Raw genomic sequence first — 24,604 nt, 5'->3', positions numbered from 1 at the left:
TGGTTGTAGGGTCATAGTAATCCTGCAGTTGTACAGTATCTTTATATAATGACTCTTCAAGTGTTTGAAGCATCAATATGGACTTTATTCTCTGTGATGTTGTGGATGTTTTTATCTTCACAGTTAAACTTTTATTTCTAAGATGACTCTCTCCTGCACCTTCTCTGTTCAGTAACATGTTGTCTACACAGTTCAAATCTTAGAGAGACTGAAATATGAATCCAGATGTTGGAGACCACATGGACAGTGAGGGGTCTGAGACTGAAACTGAATCTGTTGGAGTCTGGTGTGAATGTTGTGAGTCCAGCTGCCGTCAGCAGAGGAGAAAGCTGCAAACGTCTCCGAGCCACATTTCAAGGCTGTGGCTGGTGAGTATGTTGATGTTCAAAATGTGTTCATGTGGCGCCCCCTGCTGTCCTCAGAAACCTGTTACAGCAGCTCAGTCCACACACACCTGCCTCTCCTGACTGTGACACAGATCTGACAACAACTGAGTGAAAATGTGAGTTTCTCTGTTCCTGATTCTAAGGTCGTCTTCATGTAAGAAGAGACAAACTTTTAAAAGCAGAAGAATCCGACATGAAAGATGAAACATTTCCTCTAAAGGAGGAACTCTCCCTGCAGAGTGTGTCAGCTCCTGGTTTTCATGCGGTGTGTGCCGGTGCAGGCTCAGTGGTGCAGGTTCTTGTGAAGGACCTGGTCCCCGGAAGCTGAGAAACAGAAAGTGTTTAGTGTTGAGTCAGTGACGCAGCTCGGAGCCGTTAGATGCTCCGTCAGTGATGCTGCAGTGATGGAGCTGAGATCAACAGCGATGGAGCTTCTTCCTCTCGTGTGTCTCTGTCTCCTGACTTGGTCTGGAACAACGTTTGCTGATGGAAACGGTGAGAAAACTAAAGAGTCTCTGAGAATCAGACTGAGCTTTATTCTGAAAAAGAATCTGTTCATTTCTGGAGCCTGGAAACAGAAAGGTGCTGCAGCAGATGCACCTGTCACATCAGATCAGGAACACATGAACATGTTACATGAATTGTAATAATTAGTACAGATCAGTGTTAAAACGTGTTGGTGATGCGTTCGCTGTCCGCAGTATTTCTCTCTTTATCATATGTGTGGGAGCGGATGTTCAGGGCGTCGTCTCCTTCCTGAACAGAGAAATGAACCGTTCATTCTCACAAACTCTTCTTCATGTCAAACCTGACAATTTGCTGTGAAACATCTCTGAACTGTGGACGCTGATATTTCTGATGACAGAGAAACTCTGACTGTTCCCGCTGCCTCACACTGACTCACACTTTACTTCATCACTTTGATTCAGTGTTGTGTTTACTGAGCCGGAAATAACCTCAAAATTTTGAAATTCATTTCCTAAAGCAGTGGTTACCAACGGGCGGCTCGCGGGCAGCATCCGGCCCGCTATAGCTCTCAATCCGGTCGCAGTATATTATTGAATTCAGTAAAGATGATCCACAGCAGGATAAACTGTGACTGAGTATCTGTGTAAATCCTATCAGACTGTCCTGCAGCAAACATCACAGGACACTGTAGAAAACACTGAAGGAAACAAACAGCTTATATTTTCTTAGAGCAGAGTTATTCAGCTGTTAAACATCTGAGTTTATTTTTGAAAAGAGTAAGTTGTAGAGAGAAGGAGAAGAGTAGAACTAAAATAAATATTGGATCATAAAACATCAGAACAGTTTTAAGTGAAAGTCTCACATTAATTACAGCTGCTCCTCAGAGACTGTTCATGTTGGTAAATGCTGTGGATGTAAACCTGTTCAGACTCCTGGTTATGATCTGACTGTAGAAATTAAATTACTCACTCCTTCACTTTTCTCAGGTAAAGAAATAAATAATGAGCAGATTCTCCTTGTCTTTTTACTCAGCTAAATTAAGTTCATCAGTTAATTGAAGCTTCACTTTGTTTAGTTGTTTTTTTCTCCTTGTTGATCTGGAGCGCTCTCATACTTCCTCTTTCTTTTTCTTTCTTTGTGTTCCTCACATTTTTCAAACAAGTGCAAAACCCACTAAAAATGTGAGAGTGATGAAGAGACACAGTATGAACTTGTTACCTGAATGACTCTGTATCACACTGATTAATACATGTTTTTATCTTCCAGAACCAAAGATCATCAGTGTGTCAGAAGGACATGATGTAACTTTACCCTGTTCCCTCAGCTCCAGAGAGAACATTCAGGGAAAACGCTTTGACTGGAAGAAAGATGGTCAGCAGGATGTTTTCCTGTATGAAAGTGGAGACCATTACAATAAACAGCTATCAGGTCAAGATCCACAGTTCAGAGGTCGTGTCTCACATTTTGAAGATGAACTGAAGAATGGAAACGCCTCCATAATCATCAGACATACGAAGCTGACTGACAGTGGAAACTACATCTGTGATTTTCCAGGTCGTCAAACATCCCACATTCAGCTTGTTGTTGGTGAGTACTTTCATAAAACACCTGATTATTTCCTGATGACTCTGGTTTAAGAGTCCCAGATGGATTTTAGTCAAACAGTCAGAATCCACATCTGGCAGGGCCTCGTCCCCACAGCACTGCAGCCACATCTGGACTGATTCCCTCTGGATCAAACAGGCTCGATGTTTGTGACACTGCAGATTATGTTGTTCTGTACAATGAATGATAGCAGATGAAATGTGAGTTTAAACTGGTACGTTAGTGAAATCAGTGTTAGATTGATGGGTAATGACTCACTGTTTGTGTTTCCTGTCTGCTAAGTTGATGATCTCACACAAACACACTAACATATGTTCTGTTCTGCCTTTCAGATGGTCCCTTAATCTCTTAGGGTTCATTTTAATGATGTGCACCTCTGTCTCTTAATACTCTCCCATTTTAAACTGTGTATAATACAAAGACCATGAGGAGCTGATACATTTCCACTGAATCAGTGTCAAACAGACTCTCAGAGGTTTTCTCAGGTGTGTTGATCTTACTTACAGCTCTGAGGCTGTTGAACTGCTGAAAGATTCAACAGAAAACAACAGAAGCTCTCTTCTTCTTCTCCTTTTACTTCATATTTCAAATGCAATAACTCAGTCATAATAAGAGCTATCAGGCTGAAACTCACAGGATCTCTCCCTCCACTTGTCGACAATATCTGAACCAAATTTCATGTTGATAGACAGAAGTGTGTGTGAGATATTTCAGAAAGTGCAGTACAGAGCATCTCCATCAGATGACTACAGAGCTTTCTAAAACCTCTCCAAAGTGACCAAATAATGATGAGAAATGTCTTTATGACGCTGAAAAAATGTCCCTCAATGTTCAAGTTGACTAAAAGCAGATGTTGTTCATATTTAGATAAAGATTGACAGATTTAGTTTCATTGAATCACGTCTCTTTTGACTGATGAAAAAGTTTCTCTGTTATGTGGGTGTCCCACCACCACAGGAAGTCCAACTACATGAACTTCCATATATGGTCAGACAGGTAATTTTACCGGCTCCAAACTCAGAGTGTTTTCACGGTGCTGACTTTCTATTGGATAAAAGTAGCTGTCAATAAAATCCAGTGTGAGCTCGCGTAAAGATGCGCTCCTCTGATTGGCTGATGGAGTTAAAAGTCCGTTAGGTTCGTCACTTTATGTCGTAGAAAGAAGCTGATTGGTTTGTTTTGTTCGTGGGCGTTTACTGATTTCAGAGATACTGAACATCATTGCTCAAATATTTGGTCAACTCTTTAAAATGGACTGAAATGTCGTTGTTTTGGAAGTTTGAGGAGCAGCGTTAAAACTAAACGAGGGAAATAATCCACTTTTATTCTGCTTATTTTACTTCCGCTTGAATTTAAACGAGCTGGATTTAATCGGTGAGTTTTTCTTCTTTAAAATGAGCCCAGTTTGTCTTTAAATGTCTGTTTTTCGACCTATAAATGCTTTTTAACTGCAGCGAGACAGGTTAGCAGGTTCATTGCTAACTGGTTACTGCCGGAAAGTGAGACGTTCACGTGTTTATCGTGTAAATCCGTCATTTAGTTTCTTTAATAAATTGAAAAACTGAAAATTGGATCTTTCAAACGAGGTATAATATGTCTGTGTTTACGTCAACAGTCAGCATGAAAATATAGAGTTGATTGATTTATTCAGTTTACATGTAAATGTCAGGTCGCAGGCAACCTGCGCACTTTAAAAGGTTAAAAGACAGAAGAGGTGAAAACATCCCAGGTGAGTCCTGATTCTGATGACGTCACTGTTTAATTAGTGGAGACAGTTCACCTGTTCACCACCTTGATCTGTGTAGACTTTAATCAGACTGCAAACTGTCCAGACCAAATACAAGAACTCAGTTTTAAAAGCTTGTTCTATTATCTATTGTGTAAAATCTTCATCTTAAAGGTAACTGAAGCTAAATTAGTGGAGTAAAGGTTCAATGTTTCCCTTTGTAATGTGGAGGAGTAGAAGGAGCATAAAGTGGAAAAACTAAAGTTCAAGTAAGAGTCAAAATACACAGTATATAGAGCAGAAACAGCATTAATGATAAATCCAGTGTGTAGGTTAAAGGTTGGAGTGCAGTAAGAACTGTGCAGAATGTCAGTGTCTAATAATAAATACAGTAAAGTACAGATTGTAGAGCAGCAGTGAGTTTAAGGTTTCTATAGTTGAAGGTGGAATAGATAATGGAGGAACTGTGTGAGCTGACTCTAATGGAAAGTGTTGTAGTATAGAGTTGTAGTGTGTGAGCTCCACACCAAAGAACAATGTGTTCATTAACATTAGACTGTAATATTTCAATTCAAGAAAGAAACTGATCAGAGATTCATAGATTTTCCACATTTCTTTATTGTCATGATATTAATCAGAAATTGTGTTTACAGTTGTGAATAGTTACTGAAAAAAGTCAAAATGATTTTATATCTCATGTCCTATCAAACTGCAGGTATTTGAAACCAGTGCTTGTGTTGTGTCTTCTCCTTCTTCTCTGTTCATGTGTTTTTCTTTTAAATACACTTCAATCAACATATATAAGCAGAAAGTTAAAGGTATTGTATTATATTTCCTGTGAGTGTTCCTAATAAGTTGTTATTCATGTTCACAGGTGCAGCTCCAGAGCCGTACATCAGGATACTTGGTGAAACAAAGGATGGAGAACTGCTGCAGTGTGTCGTTCGAGGAGCTTCTCCCAAACCTAAAGTAGAGTGGAAAGACAGTTCTGGAAACATCCTTCCTGCTAAAGACCCTCAGGTCTCTGAAAGAGGAGGACGCTATGACATCACCCTCCAAACGACTGTGACCGAGACCGGCAACTACACCTGTGTATCCACACAGGAGGAAATCAACCATCAGATTTATGCTGAGACCTTTGTGTCTATCAATGGTGAGTTTCTTGTATTTTTGTTTTTATAGTCACATTATTTTAATTGTTAATTTGTTGTTATTCATGTATTTAGACTGAATACAGAGCAAACTGAGATGAAATCATGTGTGAGTGTAAAATGTTTGAGGCTGAGTCAGATTTGTTGTGAGGCTCTGAGACTCCACTTCATGAATCTACAGAGATCAGAGGAAGAATGAGAGGCTGTGGAGGGAAAGAACAGAAACAACTGGAGTTTGTAGTAAAGTCTGAGATCAGTCTGATCAGACACACACACACACACACACACACACACAGTAACAGGTGTAGAAATAGCTGGTGTAACCTGATCCTGAGCAGAGACATGAAAACACCACACGAGGCCGATTTAGACTGAAATCATTAGAATCAGAGACGTTTCTGTTCCACAAGAGAAAAGAAAAAAGCTTCAGAGAAGAAGAATGAATGTAACACAGGTGTCACCAGAATATACTGAGACTGACTGAAGCTCTTATCAGCTGGAATTAGATCAGACAGAGACACAGAGAGTTTATTCATCCTGAGGGGAGATGACAGTTTGACAGTGAGAGTCCTGTGTGATCAACATGTTGATGAGGATGTAGCTTCCTAACACTCGGTCGACTGACTGCAGCAGGTGCTGGTTTGGTTGATTCCAAGCAGAACTTCCTTCAAATCCAACATCAGGTTTTGACTTGAAGTGAAAATGGAAATGAAAACAACAGTCAGAGTGTGGACGCTGTGATTCTAAATCACAGATCATCCTCCTCTGTCTGAACCTGAAACCAGGAGTTCACTCATGTTCACCACTTCACACATTTCCTCACATTTAGCTTGTGCTTTGTATGAAATGTGACACTGAAGCATGTAGGCTGATTGAACCAGTCACAGCTGACCTCTCTGTGTTTGTTTCTGTTCACTGAATATAACTGTTTCTCCAGATTTATTAATGAATTTGCTTCACTTCAGAAGTTTGAGCACCTGTTGAGCTGAAACTGACCTCTGTATATACATGTATATGTCAATGACATGATGAGACTGTCATATTTAATGTGGCTTCTCATTCAGGTTGTAGGTAGAGATTTAAAACTGTGTGATTATGACCTCTGTGGAGCAGTTTTACTATGATTTATTTAGAATTTCACACAGGTGAACAATGGAAAATATGTTCATATTATTTCATTTCAACATCATTTTTGTAGTAAAACAACTTTTGCAAAAATTAAAGGGCTTTCTTTGTGTATGCCTGATGAGGTTTCCTCTACTGGTGTTTTAATCAGATAATGTCTTTACTTGTTTTCATAGGTTTTAGCAGCATCTACATCTTCACACAAACATTCTGAGTCTAACACTATATTGTTGTTCTGTGTTTCAGGGGGAATATTCAACACAGTGACCATTGCCTGTGTTATTGTTATTGGAGTATTATTTCTTCTTGTAGTTGTGCTTGCTGTTATACTCTGCAGAAGGAACAAGTAAGTTTTTCAGTCAACATATTCATGCTGTGCAGACAGAAGCTGATTTGTGGAACTATCTCCTGTTAAAAATCATTAGTTTTGGTCATTTCAGATATAAACTTTCCTGTTGGTATTTAGGTTCTTACAAAACCCACTGAGACTTCATTTATCTCAATGGAAAAGTTTGTTTACAGTCACATGTTTAATGTCATGTGGTTTGTGATTAATATATTTCCAGTACTCTTTGTTTTTGGTTGTTTACACACTGTGGTCACATCATCATTGACTTTATCTTTTTTAATCAGTCACTGCTGTCTTAGTTTCTACTGCTGCACTTTAGCTGTTTCTCCTGTTGACAAACTGTTTCTGCAGTGACTGACAGTCATGTGTGTCAAATCACTACAGTGTTACAGCCAGTGTTGGAATCAGCTGTTTACTCACCAGTCTTGATGAAATGTTGCGAGTTCAGCATCAAACTTTATTCCTTTACTCACCAAAAGCTATTTTCAAGAGGTGGAAAACGTCATATTTCTATTATTTAGTTTCTTCTACTGATCATATTGATATGATGGTCCGACCCGTCTCATCATATCTGATAGAAGCACTGCTCAGAGGATGTACTTTAACCTCACACACAACAGTGGCTGAAGCTCTTAGCAGCGACCGTCACCACTGAGATAGTTCTGTTTAATGGAGAGTGATTAACTGATAAAAGAGCTTTATTTTCTGATCAAACCTATAACAATAAAATAATAAGAACTTTTAGACCCTGTTACAATGTGATTTACAAATTAAAACATTCACAGAATAATCAAAACAACAAATATAACACAGAAGAAAATCTGTGACAGGAATTCATTAAAATGATGGAACAGTATGAACAGAGACGTTATAAACAGGGATTATAGGAGCCTGATAATAAATACCTGATCACCTTTCGACACCAGTCTGGACCTTGGTACGATCAGTCAAACTGTATCTCAGGATCTTTAATCACACTCTGGTATTTCTGAGTACCTGAGGCCTTAAGGTTCATCAATAAAAATTAAATTGATTATTAAATTGACAGGGTAGAACTGATCATCAGGAAACTAAACACTAAATCAGATCTCTGCAATGTTCATGGAAATGTTTTAATCTCTCAGCAGTACTCACTTTATTTCTGTAATCTTAGAACAAAGAAATAACAAACCTAAAAATCTGATTTGTTTTTTAGCCTCAATCTGATCAGATTCTCTTTAATTTCATTTTGTTTTCTCTCCAGCAGACAGAGGGGCCGGTACTGACCCCCCCAGTCAGAGTGAGGGTTTCCAGGTCTGACACGTACCTTGAGGTTTGCTGCTGAAGTGTGTGTGTGCAGTCAGTACTTTTATTCTTGTGGGGACCAGTTTTGATTTTAGACCAAAAGCGTGGAGAGGTTTTTAGAAACTGAGCACATGTTGTCCAGTCCTCACTGATCCAAAGGTTTTAGGACAGACCAACATGTACACAGGTATTTTTAATGTAGTTTTTTCTCTGTGGATTAGGATTAAATTTGCCTGCTCATCCTGTCTCTCTGCAGCAGCACCAGGAGGGGCCAGTGTAGCGCAAATATTTCAATCAAATTTCAAACATTTAAATGTCCTCAGACAGAGGACAGGACAGTTTTAGTTGCCTTACTTTTTTTTTATCTGTGGCTTAATACAATATCAACATGCTCACATTTACAATGAAACAGGTTTTGGTCTCTGTAATCGTTCGTCCTGTCCACACTGAGTCCTTCATGTGCTGTCAGTGGAAGAGATGGAGATAAAATCCTCCATTCAGAGTTAACTTAAAGGCTTCAGCCGTCTAAGATGAACAACTGTCAATCTTTCAAAGTTACTGTCTTTAGAAATCTGTTGTTCTTCTGCAGCTCAGAGAAGATCACTGCCCCTTTAGTCATAATAAAGTCACCTCCCAGAGATACTGGTAGAATAATTAGTGAGAAAAAACATGAAGGCTGAGAGTTTTCAGTCGCTGCAGTCGTTCAAACTGGTAGAAGAACATAAATCAGTCACTGTTCAGCAGTGTCAGTCACCTGTAACCAGTTTACTTCCTGTCCTGACAGTCGTGTTTAGGTTTATTGTCAGTGACTGTCAGGACGTGTCGTCCTGCTGAGGCTCAGCAATGAAACACAAAGAGGGAATTTCAGACTTTAGAAGTCATCCAGTCTGCCAGTGTTGAAGAGAGGAGTGATTACAGTGACCCATAACTCTCTCAACATGTGAGTAAAAAATACAAAATGCAGCTGTAAGTTTGAATTTTGCAAAAATGTCCAGTTTCCTTCCTCTGTGTGGTGATGAAGTTGGTTTGTTCCAGGGCTTTTTTTTATTCCATTTCTTAGTTTGTTGAACATAGAGTAGATTTTGCTGTAAATACGCTAAAGTCAGATAAAAGGCTGTTTTTCATCTGCAGTGCTCAGACATGGACAGAAGAAAATAAGTTTTAATTGATAAAGATGTGTATCTAATTACCAATTAAAGCATGTGACAAACATAATATACCATTAAAAAATCATCTAAAACAGGACATAACTCACATTGGACTGAGATGACAGTGAACACACATGCAGTTACAGTGCAGACACAGAGTGGAGTTAAAAGGTGATGAGAGTATCTGCCTTCTAACACTGACTGAACTGACTGAACTGTTCCTTTAACTGAGATTTATATGAATAATATGTGTCTGAGAGAGAATCTGCTTATTAACGTTGCTGAGGAGTTTTACAACCTCAGAGTTTTTGTTTCATCATCCAACACTGCTCTCTCATTATGAGTCTCATTTCACTCCTGTTACTGTTCATGTAGGTTTATCAGCGAGGAGATCAAATCAGAGTAGCCTTTGTTACATTCATTCTGTCTGTATGAATGACATGGACCTCACAGTAAGACAGAGTGAAACATTAAAAATAATGAGATGACAAAACAGCACGAAAATAAAATAATACAACAGAATTTAATTGGACAGAGTTAAAAAGGGACCAAATGAGGAGAAAACTTTCTGATAAAATGCATTTTTAAGAAGAGATTTAAAAGATCACACAGATTTTTTAAAAAGCTTATTTACCTCTGAAAATGTCTGACTTGCTGTAAATGACCTGATGACTTCAGGCTGCAGCTCAGAACGTCATGTGAACCAAAACCTAATGAGGAGAACTGCAACAGTCCAGAAACCATCAGATCAAATCACACAACAGTTAAAATCAGTCGTATTTGATCTGAACTCCTCGGCTGAAGGAAACGACACTGAACCACTGCAGTCACTTCAGACTTCTAATAAAAAGTAGAAACAGCTGCAGCAGGAGGTCTGTTCATCAGAGTCGGTGGTTCAATCCCCGGCTCCTCCCGTCCACATGTCGAAGTGTCCTCGAGCAACACACTGATGGTCAGACCTGCATCAGTGTGTGAGTGTGTGTGTGAATGACAGGTGTAAATATTAAAGCTCTTTGAAGAAAAGTGTCTTCTAAATGCATCAGTCTCAGATCTGATCAAACTGCTTGTAGCTGTTGACTGAGTTGGACGTGGACGTGGACAAAAACAGACTTGAGTCAAATCAAATGTGCTGTTCTGCTGAATGTGAAGCTTCTGCAGCTAAAGTGAAACATAATGTGACTTATTGTTTATTTTCATATCTGTGTTATTGAGCTTATCTGGGACAATCATGTTGCTTCAGAACAGTTTGAATAAAAGCTGAAAACTATCAAACTGGATGTTGAGACTGTTCTGGATCTTTCTGTCTGTTCACACTTTGAAGAAACTAAAGTGATTCTGCTGTTTTAATTCTAACTTCATCTTTATTTTACAACAGTTGTTTTTTGATAAAAACGTGTTGAAGAGACAGTTCAGATCAGTAACTCTCCAAACAGGCGTGTTATGACACATCACCTGATAATCCTGAGGATAAGTCAAACGTGTACGTGCCTGCTACCTGAGGTTACAGAGTGAGCTTACTGATTTTTTCTTTTTTCTTTTGTTGAACAGGTTAAAGAAACCACAGTCAGATAAGAACCAGTATAGTGGCCTGGGTTAAATCCAGGTGTTTCTTCTTCCTGAGTGTAGTTCACAGGTTTGTTCTATTCACTCTGGAGCTGCAGCAGCAAAGTTTCCTCCTTGATTTAAATTAGAATCTTGTTTGTGTTTAGTTTTTTCTCACCTGAATTGAGGCTCTTTGAAGACAGAGGCTGTTGCACAGATTATGAGGCTGTGTGAAGATGTTTGTTGAGGAGTGTAACTGATGGAAAAGTTTAAAACGTGTAGATTCATCAGGTGAACACAGACACAGCTCCACATGACTGATGATGTTGCTCTGTAACTGCTGGATGGAGAAATAAGAACCTAAAAGGTGATGATGTGTTCAGCACCTGTTCTCTGCTGCCCCGAACTGATCCTGATTTACAGCTTTAAATCATGTCATCAATTTGATTTCACTTTTGATGGAAAAACTCTTACTTACTGCTCAGACAGACTTTTCCAAAAGTTACACAAGTTGCACAAAAATTGTGCATTTCTGCAAAGATCTGAACATCAACACTTCTGATGATAGATTCGTAACAAACCCTCTGCTGAGGAGCCTCACATCCACAGGTGGGCAGGTTTTTCCTTACCTGGATGAAAGACAAGAAGTGCATGAGTTTGAAAAATAGTATGAAGTATTAATATGTTTTATTATTCCACCCTCACATTTATATCAGTGTCTCTTGTTTAAAAGGTCTACAGGAGGCTCAGCGCAGACTCAAACTGCATCAGTGCAGACATCACAGGTGAAGTCAGGAAGTCGGGCCAAATCCACTCAGTCTTGTTGCAACATATCATTTCCAAACTGGACGTCTGCCTTAAAAACGTTGCTCCTACTTCTACTGAAATCCTGTGGTGAGCCAACTTCTCCTTTCAGAAGTCAACAAGTCAAAACGTCGCTGTTTAACAATGAGCTTTATACGGTTTTCTAAGAGGAGCTGCAGCTTAATTACAGACCACATCCACACTCACACCTGGAGGCAGGTCACCTGCACAAACACAACACACACACACAATTTAACTGTGGGAACAGTATCAAACAAAGAAATACTAACATCACAGAAACACACATTAACAAAGCCTGAGGTTCTTAAACCTGTTACTCCACCCCAGTGCATGCTGGGAGTTACACCTGCCCCTCAGGGACACCACAGAAGATCCACCACTGTCAGAGGGTTAGTGAGGATTTTGTCGGGCCCTCTGGACAGATTAGGTCATAATGCAGCTGCTGTGACGTCCTCATGACTTTAGTTTTTATTTACGCTTCACTGGTGAATATCCACAGGAGGTGTTATTATTTCTAATGTTTCTACTTTGTTTTAAAGTTTCTTGCATTTAGTTTTTTCTTGTCTGAATCGAGAGTCTCAGATTACGAGGTGGAATGATAATAACATTCACATGATTGGAGGCTGAGGTGTGTACAGGTGCGCAAACCACCTGACAGTTGCTGGTATCAAACCTGGGACCTTGCAGTTGTAAAACGCTGTAAACAGCCACTGTCCGCCACCTGCTCAGCAGCACAAACACCACATCAGTCTGTAACAGCTGGATGAGGAAGGAAGTGACTGTTTACTCAACACTGTTCACAACCTGTTTCTGTTGCTCAAAGGTTTCTACAGTTTGACTGAAAACCAGTGTTTACCTGTTTTAATGCAAAACCATGATGCATCAAAGTATTTGGATAGAAAAATAATAGAAATTGCTTTCAATATCGGTGTGAGTCGTAGTCTGGTGAAGTCTGCACCACAAGTGGACTCTCTAGTCCAAATACAGTCTGCAGGAGCCTCAGCACACACTTGGTGTTTGCTGCAGCACTGCAGGCTTCACAGGCAGGTGCCAGCACATGCATTAGTCTGTTGTACCGGCAAAGCCGAATGGACTCAGTCCAACCTCTTGCAACATATCATTTCCAAACTGGCACTCTGCCTTTCAAAATAAAAGTGCTAACTGCAACTATTTTAACTCCTGAAAGCTCGTATTAGTGATAGAGGTAAAACAACAAAAACACCATGATATGTGTTTCTGACTGATTCTGTTTTAAAGTTTCCAAATGTTAATGTGGTTTAAAATACAGTTGGAGTATTATGCAAAATTAATTCTTTTTTTTTCTTTTTTTTTTTTACCCCATACAATCCAGTGATGGAAAAACAGCAGATCTTAATCTGAGGAAGATATGTCGTCCAGGACAGAAGGATTTGACTTTGGAAAAACCACTGCACCATTTAAAATGTAGCCGCTCTGTGCACCTGTGTTAAAAATGATTGTAGAGTTCATCTTTGCATGAAAATGAAAAGAACTGCTCCACTGCTTGTGTAATGCACAGAGTGTAGAGGCCCCGGGTTTGACTCTTCCCCAGGTTAATCTGGTCATGTTTGATAGTAAAACTTGATTCATGAAGTAGCCTCCTCTTTTACTTTTTACTCTCATTGGTCGATCCTGTCACCTCAAAGCAAGAAGCCGCTTTACTTTAAAGGACAGATTCACATATTCTATAAATAAGTCTGAATAATCAGGTGTTGTCCCCCCTCCCCCCGCAGCTATGAGGTTTTATCTGAGTTTGGTCCTCGCACACGTACCGTAGTTGATGACGTCATACTTCCTTAAGGTAAGATCAGGTGTCATGTGCGCGTTTTCCGCGGTTGCGCAGATGTGGATACCTGTCGCGTGCGCTCATGCACAAACGTGAGTTAAACTTCCTGTTAGCAAACAGCAGACTGAGCTGATTGTTGGTGGAAATGTTACCTGAGTTCTTTTCGGTCCTAAAACCGTTGTTTGAGCTTCATTTTACTACGAGTGTCACGCTGTAGGAATAAGCCTAATAACGAGTGTTTTGGTGACACACCTGTCCTGTGTGTTTGGCCATGTGGCCGTTTTCAGTACTGCAGTTACACCATTTGACCACTAGAGGGATCAGCTGACGTTTATTCTGATTGTTTATTCTGGTTCAAGTGTTTTTCCAGTGACTGGAACATGAATAGCGCTGTTTTGTTACATGTATAAACCTGAATGCTTAGATTTAATTTAGTCTATTTTATTTACCTAATCAAGATTCAAATGTATTTGTTGTTCATACCTTATATCCATATTGTTAAAGTTTATTTAGGATCAGACTCCCTGTGCTCTGAATTCATCTCTATGCAGGTGCTCCTATAAAAAAGCTTTGCTCACTGTAATTGTTGCTCCTGCTCAGACCTGCCATTTACAGAAATGTTAGTGAATTTCCACTGAACGTGATGAGGAACAGAATCCACAGTCCTGGTTTATCTGAAGGTAATCTGAGGCTTCACCAGTCAAAAAAAAATTACTGTTTGTGTTGTTATCCCTCATCAGCACAGACACACTGTCTGAAACACAATACTGCTGTTCCAAAGAAATGTCTGCCTGAAGCAGCTCTCCTCTTACTAATAATGAGAGCTAGGACTCAGGACTGATTTAATAACTTCAGCTGCTGACTCTTCCAATGAAAGAATGAAGAGCTCAACAAGTTGAAACATCATCAGTGCATCACGTCCACGTGTCTTCTGGACAGGTAGTTTCATTTTGTGCAGGTGAAGGCAGGATGTTTCTCTCTCTGTTTTCTTAATAAGGATACTTCCGCTTCATCCTCTGATCAAAGTTGACAAGACCAGGAGGTGGAGTCTTTACATCCTGAGCAGTCAATCTCTCCATCACAACATCAACGTTTCCTCTTCATCTCTCACTCCAACCAAAGTCAGGAGAAACCCAGGTGTTATGTTTGATGACCAGCTGTTCTTCTCTGTCTCCTGGTCGCCGCCGCTTTGCTCCGTACAACAGAAGAAAATCATCGTGGTTATTCCTCACCTTGACGGCTACACTGCCCCTCCCCTCTGCAGCATTACATCTGGTCTCTGATCAGCCTGAAAGATCACATGTCCCTCAGCTGCTCATCGACCTCCTCTGCTCCTGCAGAGAAACGTCTGGATCTGCACCATCTACTTGAGCTCAGTCATACAAGCTTATGCTCCTTCTCAGCCACCGTGTTCCTCCAAAGATCAACATCTGGCATCTCCATCTCTGCACACAAGGCCTTCTCAGTCCAGACTGTTCTGGTCTGTGGTTCCCTGATCAGAGCAGGAGACTCCTCTCCTCTGAGACCACCTCCTCTTTTTCCTTAGTTTTAAGTGTTTACTTCAGGGTCTGCTGCTGCACTGAAGCTTTGGTGTTTTCCCTCTCAAGCATCTGTGAAATGAGTGAATGTAAAATGCAGAATAAGACCCAGGAGCAACTTTCAGGTGCAGTCAAACAGACCTGAGTCACATGACTTCCTCTCCACCATGAAGACCAGGAGAGAGGATGCTAAAGCACAGACACACAGAGGTCATTAACCGTGAAAGAGGAACTGTGCAGTGAAGTGAGAGCTTGTGGTTTCCGTTGTCGTGCTCAGCTCTGCATTAATGTTTGAGGGAAGATGCACAGCTCAGGGGGCTGTTACGTTTATTGGCATTTTCTCCTGCGTCAGTCGGAGCTGTATAAAGACAGGAAGGTGTCTGACATTCAACACAAGCTCTTCCCTGAAACTAAACCGTGGGTGTCGCCTCTCAACCTTCAGACCACCATGATGCACGTGTAGGCTGATTTTCTGCAGAATTCATGAGTCACAGTTAATGATTGTGGAGATGACACTTTTATTGTGAAAGATTTAGCCGGATGTGTTGCAGTTGTTGCAACTTACGGAAGCCTAGAAACCGAAAGTGTGTGTGTGATGAACCAATCACGGCGTCAGGAGTGGCCACAGATTGGTTATAAAGAGATGCTGAAGTGCAGTTTTCCTGTGTAATGTTCAGATGAGCTGAAACATGGAGCTTCTTCCTCTCGTGTGTCTCTGTCTCCTGACTTGGTCTGGAACAACGTTTGCTGATGGAAACGGTGAGAAAACTAAAGAGACTGAACTGGGTTTATTGATTCTGAGCGGATCTGATAGAGATGATAAAGATGCAGATGTGAAGATGCAGCGGTGTGGAGCAGAGGACCGGGATAATGAGGCTGCTCCGCGGTTTACTGTGTGGATAACGGCAGCGCGTGCACCTGTCACCTCAGTATTTAGATCAGTCTGAAAATACACGTCATCAACATCAGCGCAGATCGATATTAAAACATCAGCCTCAGAAACATAACGCATGTTAATATCATAACTGATCATAATGTCAGAGCGGTGGTTTGTAACTTTACATGTGGCAGCATCACTACTGCAGGTGTGAGTGTGTGTGTGTGTGTGTGTGTGTGTGTGTGTGTGTGGGTGTGGGTGGGGGGGTGGGGGGTGGGGTGTCAGGGCGTCGTCTCCATCCTGTCGTGAGGAGGCAGACGGCTGTTGTCGACGCTTCTGTTTCTCAGAAACTCTTCTTCCTCTCAGACCTCACTGATCGTCTGATAGCTGCAACTCCTCAGTAAAACCAGCCTGAGTCATTAGTTCATTTATTGTCTGCAGTGCTGTTGATTCCAGTGTTTGCTGAGCTTCTTTGGCAGAGGAAGTGAAGTGGTGTTTAAAGTCTCCAGATGTTCTGGGTTCTGTCCTGAATGGTAACCTCCTGCATGCAGACGCTTATCATCATCAGTGGCTTCCTGTCTGATATGTGCTGTTTCTGGTAAATGTCCAGCCAGAGTTCATTCTGTTGTTCACAAGAACAGTGAATTATGTTCAGTCCTTTCTTCAGGATGATTCTCCTGCTGTTTTAAATCCAGAGTCAGTGTGTGTGTGTGTGTGTGTGTGTTCTGGTAATCATCACGTTGTGGGGACAAAAATCTGTTTACACAGTCACGTCATGGGGACCTCTGACGGTGTGGGGACAAAAAATCAGGTCCCCATGAAGGAAGCCCTATTAAATGAGTGCAGGAGCTATTCTGAAGGTGCCTGTGTGATTTTTAGCATTGGCCCATCACACATGTTTTTCAGTCAGTGTGTGTGTGTGTGGAGTGCTCACTTTCGCCCCTCGTAGTTTGGGACTGGTAGTGCACTCGCTGCTCCACACACACACTTATTCCAAATATGGCTGGGCACTGCCCACTTCCTTGTCCCCATAAGGAAGGATTTTACCAGCATGTTACAGGCTGCAATCCACACGGTGGATGAAGAGATGGATTATTTACAGAAGATATACCAGCTTATGACCTTGGAATTTTTGCAAAGGAGCAAAAGTGAAACACAAGGTAAGCACATTTGTATGACAAACCAGAATAACCACTATTCAACTATCAAATTAAGTTGATTAGCTTTCATTGGTTAGCAGAATAGCTAGCTAGCGCTAGCGCTAGCACTAGCTAGAGAGGCCGTGTGTAGACTTTAAATGTTACTTTATCTGATTCTGTTTCTGATTGTGATTCTGAAATGTTTTACTATGTTTTTCCAATTAGTTGCATGCATTTTGGTGTGAATAAATTAATGCACACTAAAAAGATACAGTTAGATCTTTAGCTAAATTGTTCAATCTCGGATGATAGGCTTATATGGTGAAATTCTAGCTTTTATAAATGTAAATGTGATTTTTGTTTCCCTATGAATTTAGGATCAATATTTGTACTGATGTTAGGTAAAAGTGAATTTATAAGGTAGCTAGAAAAAACAACAAGCTTTGACCAAAGTGCTTTTACACAAAAATATTAAATGCCATTTCTCTGAGACTTCCGTTGTGAAGCTTTTAATTTGAAACTGTGCAGGAAGCACCCTTAACATTAACAATGCTAACTTTGTTCTACATCCCCATCAAAGCCCATTATGTTTTCAAGGCTGAAAACATAATGCAGTGGGCTGTGAGGTGCTTAAAATTGTTCAGTAAGTGTCTGTGACTCTGTGAGATATATCAAATGAAACCCAACACAATTTTTATATGTTATGAGTAAATGTATGCACCACACTACTTGAATGTTATTGGATGCTGGCCAAACATCATGTTTACTGTGTCTGAAAGTACACTAACTAGATATCTAGTTATCTACCTAAGATACCTAAAACAGGGATTAAGGTTTTCAGCGTAATCTCGTTGAATTAATTAAGGATTTGTAAGGCGAAGTTGTCTGATGCAGTAAGTTAGGTTCAAAAAGTACTTAAATTCTCCCTGGAAATATGATTCTGCACATCTGCAGTCTTTACATCCAAGTGACCATTTGTGTCTTGTGGTTTTATTTTCTAAAATTATGTCATAAAATATGTATTTACAGACAACCAGCACTGCAGCTGATTCCATAGCAGTGGTTGATTTCCATCCTTCACTATGCCGAAGACTCAGAGAGATGATGCTACAGGTCCAAACAACTCTCCTCAACAGGTACATTCATGTTCATCACTTAAGGTTTACTTCTACAGTCTGTCTTTGTTATTTTGTTATTCTTTCTTTTAATATTTTTGCTTTTTTAGGCAGTTTACACTGGAAATTAAGTGTATTGTGATGATAATCTAGTGTGAATCAATATACCAGACAGTTTAATGAACTGCATATAGAAGGTTAGTGGTAGTGGCATGTTTAGGGCAGAATTTGACCTTCACAGGAATCTTTTTCCTTAGCTTATTATTACTTTGTTTTGGACACTTACGGTGTCCCCACAACACACATTCAGTCAGCGTCTGACTAGAAACTGTGTGAAAACATGGCCAAAACTGGTCCCCACAAGTAACTGTAACACTGTGTGTGAAAGGTCCCCACAAAGCCTGTTTTATTCAAACACATATTGGCTGGGCAGGAATGATCTTAATCAATACATTTAACAGCTTAAAGTAATGCATGTAGAAGGTTAGTGGTAGTGGCATGTTTAGGGTAGAATTTAACCTTCATATGATTTTTTTTCCTTAGCTAATTATTACTTTGTTTTGGGCACTTACGGTGTCCCCACAACACACATTCAGTCAGCGTCTGAGTAGAAACTGTGTGAAAACATGGCCAAAACTGGTCCCCACAAGTAACTGTAACACTGTGTGTGAAAGGTCCCCACAAAGCCTGTTTTATTCAAAGTGTGTGAATGCAGATAGAGCATGGCTGGGCGAGAAGAAATATTTCAGTATGGATTTGATTATTTTTTTCTTGGCCAAAACTGGTCCCCACAAGTAACTGTAACACTGTGTGTGAAAGGTCCCCACAAAGCCTGTTTTATTCAAAGTGTGTGAATGCAGATAGAGCATGGCTGGGCGAGAAGAAATATTTCAGTATGGATTCGATTATTTTTTTCTTCCAAGTGTGTTTTATGACGGCATGTATCTCAGAGATTTTGTCTGAACAGGTGGTCAATCTATTTGCATGTTATGCAGTCTTTACATCCAAGTGACCATTTGTGCCTTGTGGTTTTATTTTCTAAAATTATGTCATAAAATATGTATTTACAGACAACCAGCACTGCAGCTGATTCCATAGCAGTGGTTGATTTCCATCCTTCACTATGCCAAAGACTCAGAAGGATGATGCTACAGGTCCAAACAACTCTCCTCAACAGGTACATTCATGTTCATCACTTAAGGTTTACTTCTACAGTCTGTCTTTGTTATTTTATTATTCTTTCTTTTAATATTTTTGCTTTTTTAGGCAGTTTACACTGGAAATTAAGTGTATTGTGATGATAATCTAGTGTGAATCAATATACCAGACAGTTTAATGAACTGCATATAGAAGGTTAGTGGTAGTGGCATGTTTAGGGCAGAATTTGACCTTCACAAGAATCTTTTTTCTTAGCTTATTATTACTTTGTTTTGGACACTTACGGTGTCCCCACAACACACATTCAGTCAGCGTCTGACTAGAAACTGTGTGAAAACATGGCCAAAACTGGTCCCCACAAGTAACTGTAACATTGTGTGTGAAAGGTCCCCACAAAGCCTGTTTTATTCAAACACATATTGGCTGGGCAGGAATGATCTTAATCAATACATTTAACAGCTTAAAGTAATGCATGTAGAAGGTTAGTGGTAGTGGCATGTTTAGGGTAGAATTTAACCTTCATATGATTTTTTTTTCTTAGCTAATTATTACTTTGTTTTGGACACTTACGGTGTCCCCACAACACACATTCAGTCAGCGTCTGACTAGAAACTGTGTGAAAACATGGCCAAAACTGGTCCCCACAAGTAACTGTAACACTGTGTGTGAAAGGTCCCCACAAAGCCTGTTTTATTCAAAGTGTGTGAATGCAGATAGAGCATGGCTGGGCGAGAAGAAATATTTCAGTATGGATTTGATTATTTTTTTCTTCCAAGTGTGTTTTATGATGGCATGTATCTCAGAGATTTTGTCTGAACAGGTGGTCAATCTATTTGCATGTTATGCAGTCTTTACATCCAAGTGACCATTTGTGCCTTGTGGTTTTATTTTCTAAAATTATGTCATAAAATATGTATTTACAGACAACCAGCACTGCAGCTGATTCCATAGCAGTGGTTGATTTCCATCCTTCACTATGCCAAAGACTCAGAAAGATGATGCTACAGGTCCAAACAACTCTCCTCAACAGGTACATTCATGTTCATCACTTAAGGTTTACTTCTACAGTCTGTCTTTGTTATTTTGTTATTCTTTCTTTTAATATTTTTGCTTTTTTAGGCAGTTTACACTGGAAATTAAGTGTATTGTGATGATAATCTAGTGTGAATCAATATACCAGACAGTTTAATGAACTGCATATAGAAGGTTAGTGGTAGTGGCATGTTTAGGGCAGAATTTGACCTTCACAGGAATCTTTTTCCTTAGCTTATTATTACTTTGTTTTGGACACTTACGGTGTCCCCACAACACACATTCAGTCAGCGTCTGACTAGAAACTGTGTGAAAACATGGCCAAAACTGGTCCCCACAAGTAACTGTAACACTGTGTGTGAATGGTCCCCATAAAGCCTGTTTTATTCTGACAGGTACTGGCTGGGCAGGAGTCATGTTAATTAGTACATTTAACAGTTTAATGTAACGCATGTAGAAGGTTAGTAGGAGTGGCATATTTAGGGCAGAATTTAACCTTCTCAAAGATTTTTTTTCTTGGCAAACTGCGTTAAATGTCCACACAAAATCTGCTTTATTTAAGATGGCATGTATCACATCTTTGAGCTTTTAATCTTATTTCTAAATAGCAAATACTATAATAATGTAAAATGTTGTTTATACTGTTGCTCTTGTGAACAGATTGTGACAGAATTTCAAAGCAAAACGTAGAGTGTCATCCCACTGAGACAGACTAAAAGTGTCATAGTAAGTTCTCAATTAAGATACATTGATATAGCTAACTAGAACATAATTCACAGTGTACTTAAATCAAATCTGCTCTAAATCCATGACAGATTTTTGTCAGTAACATCAGTATCAGGAGTCAACAGAAAAAAAAGTTCAAAAAATGCTGATTCATTAGTGGAAATGATTCATTAGTTAAATGATGTAGTTCAAATATACTTACAAGGCAATTCTATACTATTGATTAACAAATGATACATTAACTCTGTATTGTCAACATTCTGTAGTAACTGTAAATTATATATCTTCATGAAAATCTTGAATTTTTATTTTTTATCTTTAAGGTTAGGCCACCCAGATGAAGAAAACATCCTGGCAGCAAACAGATGTGCAGATGATGGAAAGGCGCATGAATCGATTCATCACATCTTGTACCAGCGTCAACTGACTGTGAGAAGTATTTATGGGCTGAACTGGGAGCAGCAGAAACTGAAATTCTTCATTTATAACCACATTACGGCCTACAGGCATGTAAAAGTTGCCTTCCATTTTTATTTTTTTAATATGTATTATCCTATTTCTGCTGTGTTGTGCAGTTGACTACATGCACAGCAAACAGCACTATGCTTTGTATCAGTAGCACCATTTTCTGGCCTCATACTATGTCTTTACATAAACTATGAGGAAGTAAGCTGAGCTAAATTTCAAAATTTGATATTGATTTACTACACCTGTATTTTTTCTACAAATTTGCAGATTAAACTTTTCTTTCAACAAATGCAATATTATTAATTATTTATTATTTAATAAGAGATGCATATCATGTGTCATTTTGTCATTAGTAATAGGCATATTGTTATTATGAGGTCCCCACTAAACACATGGGAATTTGTGTGAATTATGCAAATAATATGTTAATGAGGTCCCCATCAATAATGTTCACTGGATTTTTCAGAGGTCCCCACTGAACACGCTCCAACCATTACTTCATCATTTCAGGTGTTTGAACGCGTGTATGAGCTAACAAGGCTGTGATTGGTTTACCTGATTTTTTTCAGCCCTCTACAACCTCTAGAAATGGTGGTCCCCACAAGTGATGATCAGAAATGTGGTCCCCATACAAGATGGAAACCAGTATGTGTGTGTGTGTGTGTGTGTGTGTGTGTGTGTGTGTGTGTGTTTTCTCCTCAGCCCATCAGTGTTTGAAAGCAGGAAACTTCCACAACAAACTGACTCCTTTTATTTCTGATGAGATTTAAAATATCATCAGTCATGTTGCACATGTCTCCAGCTGAACTGGACCTCATTTAAAATTAATAAGTGGATATTGTTACAGAAATGTCTTTTTTCCTTCCTTGCTTTTTTCTTGTTCAGTTTCATGTTTGTATCTGCAGAAACTCCTCCATCATCCAGCACGTTTAGATACCAGTTCAAACTTCTCTTTCAGGTTATTAACTATGTAGTTTTCATGAGCTCATGGTCACAGCACCTGGTGTAGGTAGTTTTTTCATTGTTGTGACAACAGGACAATCAACATCCGACCAATTTCTAATCAGATTTCTTGTTTATTTTCCTCCTGGACACAGATATGATTTAAAGGAGCTACTTTTGTAGAAAACGTCAAAGGAATCGGTCAGACACGATCTCAGCTGCCTCAGGGAATTTAATGAACAATGCAGCAGTGTCTACTGACAATTCCAAATCCTGACCTGTTCCTGGATGTTTTTCATATCTGATATGTGAATGCTGTAAGGCTGTCCTACTACCTGAGTGTGTGATTTCCAGAAAATTGTCCAGTGTGTGTAGTATGCTGGGAGGTTGTGTGGTGTTCTGACACCCCCCTCAGTTCCTGTTCTCTGAGCCAGGTCAAATATCTTTTATTTTCCACCACGCTGCTTCACAGTGTTTACATCCCTCTCTCCTATCAGCAGTACCACTCCCCCCAGTGTACTCACTGCTGTTTGTCATGTTTGTTTCATTTAGTTATCAGACATGGAATGAAAGCCAGAGAGAGTTAAAGTTGAACTTGACACAGAAATTGATAAATGATTGTTGATAAATGATCAAATCTGACAAACCTACAGGCGACAATGATGTTTATCCTTTTTGGTTTCGTTAGCGCTGCAGAGCAGCTGGTCAGGGCATTGTCTGCATCCTGTCCTGAAGAGGCAGAGATGTTTCTGAGAAAATAAAATGAGTCTGAATCATTAGTTTAATCATTTATTCACCTGAAGTGCTGTTGATTGCTCTGTGTTTGCTGAGCTTCTTTGGAAGGTCACATTGATACATGTTGTTTTTGGCAAATGTCCGACCGTAGTTCATTCTGTTGTTCATAACTGCTTTACAGGCGTGTCATTATTTACCAAGCTACCAGCACCTCCCACACACTGCATCCTGTGTGTGTTTTCTTTGATGACTTGATGGATTTATTGTGATCACCTGTCACTCATAAAACTGCCTCCATACTGTGAGTCATGTTGATTTAAATGGTTCTTCGGAGGAAGGTTATTGGCTTTAGGCCTAGGAAGGAAACAGCAGCGAAGGTTTGGTTGTGATTGTTGTTTTCCTGGTGGTGGAGGAACAGTTTAACCTGGTTTCCACAATGAACGACAATTTGTAAAATTCAATTAATTACTTCTATTACAGTATTAACATGAAACATGACCAGAAAACTGCTCATAACCTGGTGTTTCAGAGTGACTGTACTGACACATGTAAATGTGTTTTCTGACTTTGGGATGTTTTTCTTTTTAACCTGATCACTCTGCTGATTAATGTTTTTGTCTTCCAGACCCAGGCGTCATCAGAGTGGTCGTATTTGAAGATGATGATGCTGTTTTACCTTGTTCCTTTGGCTCTGTGAACATTGAACATCAGGTCTTTGACTGGAAGAAGGATGGTCAGGAGGTGTTCATATATGACAATGGCCATACTTACGGTAACGGCAAGTCAGGTCAAGATAAGCAGTTCGAAGGACGGGTCGAACATTTTCCAAATCTTCTGAAGTCTGGTAACGCCTCCATAGTTATCAGACCTGCAAAGCTGGCTGACAGTGGAAGCTACACCTGTATTTCTGTGCAAAACGGAGTGTCAACAACACGATCCCGCATTGAGCTTATTGTTGGTGAGTGCTTCCATCAAACAGTTAAAATGACTCCTGCTTATTCACAGATGTGACTGGTTCAAGTGTGTTAAATGTTTTCTGACTCTTTGACTGGAACTCATTCAGACACAAACCAGTCTCATCTGTAGATGTTTGTGAAATCTGAGCCTATATTTAATTTTTTTTCAAGTTTTACATGATACACATCTGTTTAATAAACAGGGTGATAAGTCTGAGTTTTTGCTTGTGAATTACCTGTTATCACTCTAACCTCTTTATGTTTTGTTTTTTAGATCCTATCTTAATCTCTTAGGGTTCATTTTAATGATGTGCACCTCTGTCTCTTAATACTCTCCCATTTTAAACTGTGTATAATACAAAGACCATGAGGAGCTGATACATTTCCACTGAATCAGTGTCAAACAGACTCTCAGAGGTTTTCTCAGGTGTGTTGATCTTACTTACAGCTCTGAGGCTGTTGAACTGCTGAAAGATTCAACAGAAAACAACAGAAGCTCTCTTCT

The 24,604-nt window shown here is 39.7% G+C and overlaps 2 protein-coding genes and 1 long non-coding RNA gene across 8 annotated transcripts in view; all 3 read left to right on the top strand.

Annotated features, from left to right (window-relative positions):
• The window catches only part of LOC108901430 (butyrophilin-like protein 1), a 54,729-nt gene that overhangs the window by 7,580 nt on the left and 22,545 nt on the right, over positions 1-24,604 (top strand). The window contains exons 1-2 of one of the 4 annotated variants that reach the window (XM_051068484.1): positions 15,542-15,710; positions 23,769-24,101. The exons of 1 other annotated variant lie outside the window; for it this stretch is intronic. In XM_051068484.1, coding sequence (XP_050924441.1) covers positions 15,641-15,710; positions 23,769-24,101 — 403 coding nt within the window. In that variant the 5' untranslated portion in view covers positions 15,542-15,640. Of the gene's footprint in view, positions 1-15,540; positions 15,711-23,768; positions 24,102-24,604 lie in introns of those variants that run through there. 2 more of the 4 variants (XM_051068480.1, XM_051068485.1) reach the window with 2 other exon arrangements.
• LOC108901432 (butyrophilin-like protein 1) lies at positions 456-10,519 on the top strand. 2 transcript variants are annotated; one of them, XM_051068487.1, is made up of 5 exons: positions 456-881; positions 2,121-2,441; positions 5,060-5,338; positions 6,708-6,807; positions 8,057-10,519. In XM_051068487.1, exons 1-5 carry the CDS (start codon positions 791-793, stop codon positions 8,073-8,075), a joined length of 810 nt encoding a protein of 269 aa, XP_050924444.1. In that variant the 5' UTR covers positions 456-790; the 3' UTR covers positions 8,076-10,519. The 2 variants fall into 2 exon arrangements, with proteins under 2 accessions (XP_050924444.1, XP_050924443.1); XM_051068486.1 differs by having other exon boundaries at positions 457-881; positions 8,054-10,519.
• Positions 16,811-21,755, top strand: LOC108901433 (uncharacterized). 2 transcript variants are annotated; one of them, XR_001963905.2, is made up of 5 exons: positions 16,811-16,988; positions 17,997-18,103; positions 19,153-19,259; positions 20,164-20,270; positions 21,322-21,755. It is a non-coding gene; the product is annotated as an uncharacterized LOC108901433 (long non-coding RNA). The 2 variants fall into 2 exon arrangements; XR_007811006.1 differs by lacking the exon at positions 19,153-19,259 and having other exon boundaries at positions 16,823-16,988.

This window comes from Lates calcarifer, unplaced genomic scaffold (assembly GCF_001640805.2).
Source record: "Lates calcarifer isolate ASB-BC8 unplaced genomic scaffold, TLL_Latcal_v3 _unitig_4636_quiver_833, whole genome shotgun sequence".
NCBI lineage: Eukaryota > Metazoa > Chordata > Actinopteri > Centropomidae > Lates > Lates calcarifer.
Note: the sequence above shows the minus strand (reverse complement) of the source record. Positions and strands in the feature narration are given on the sequence as shown.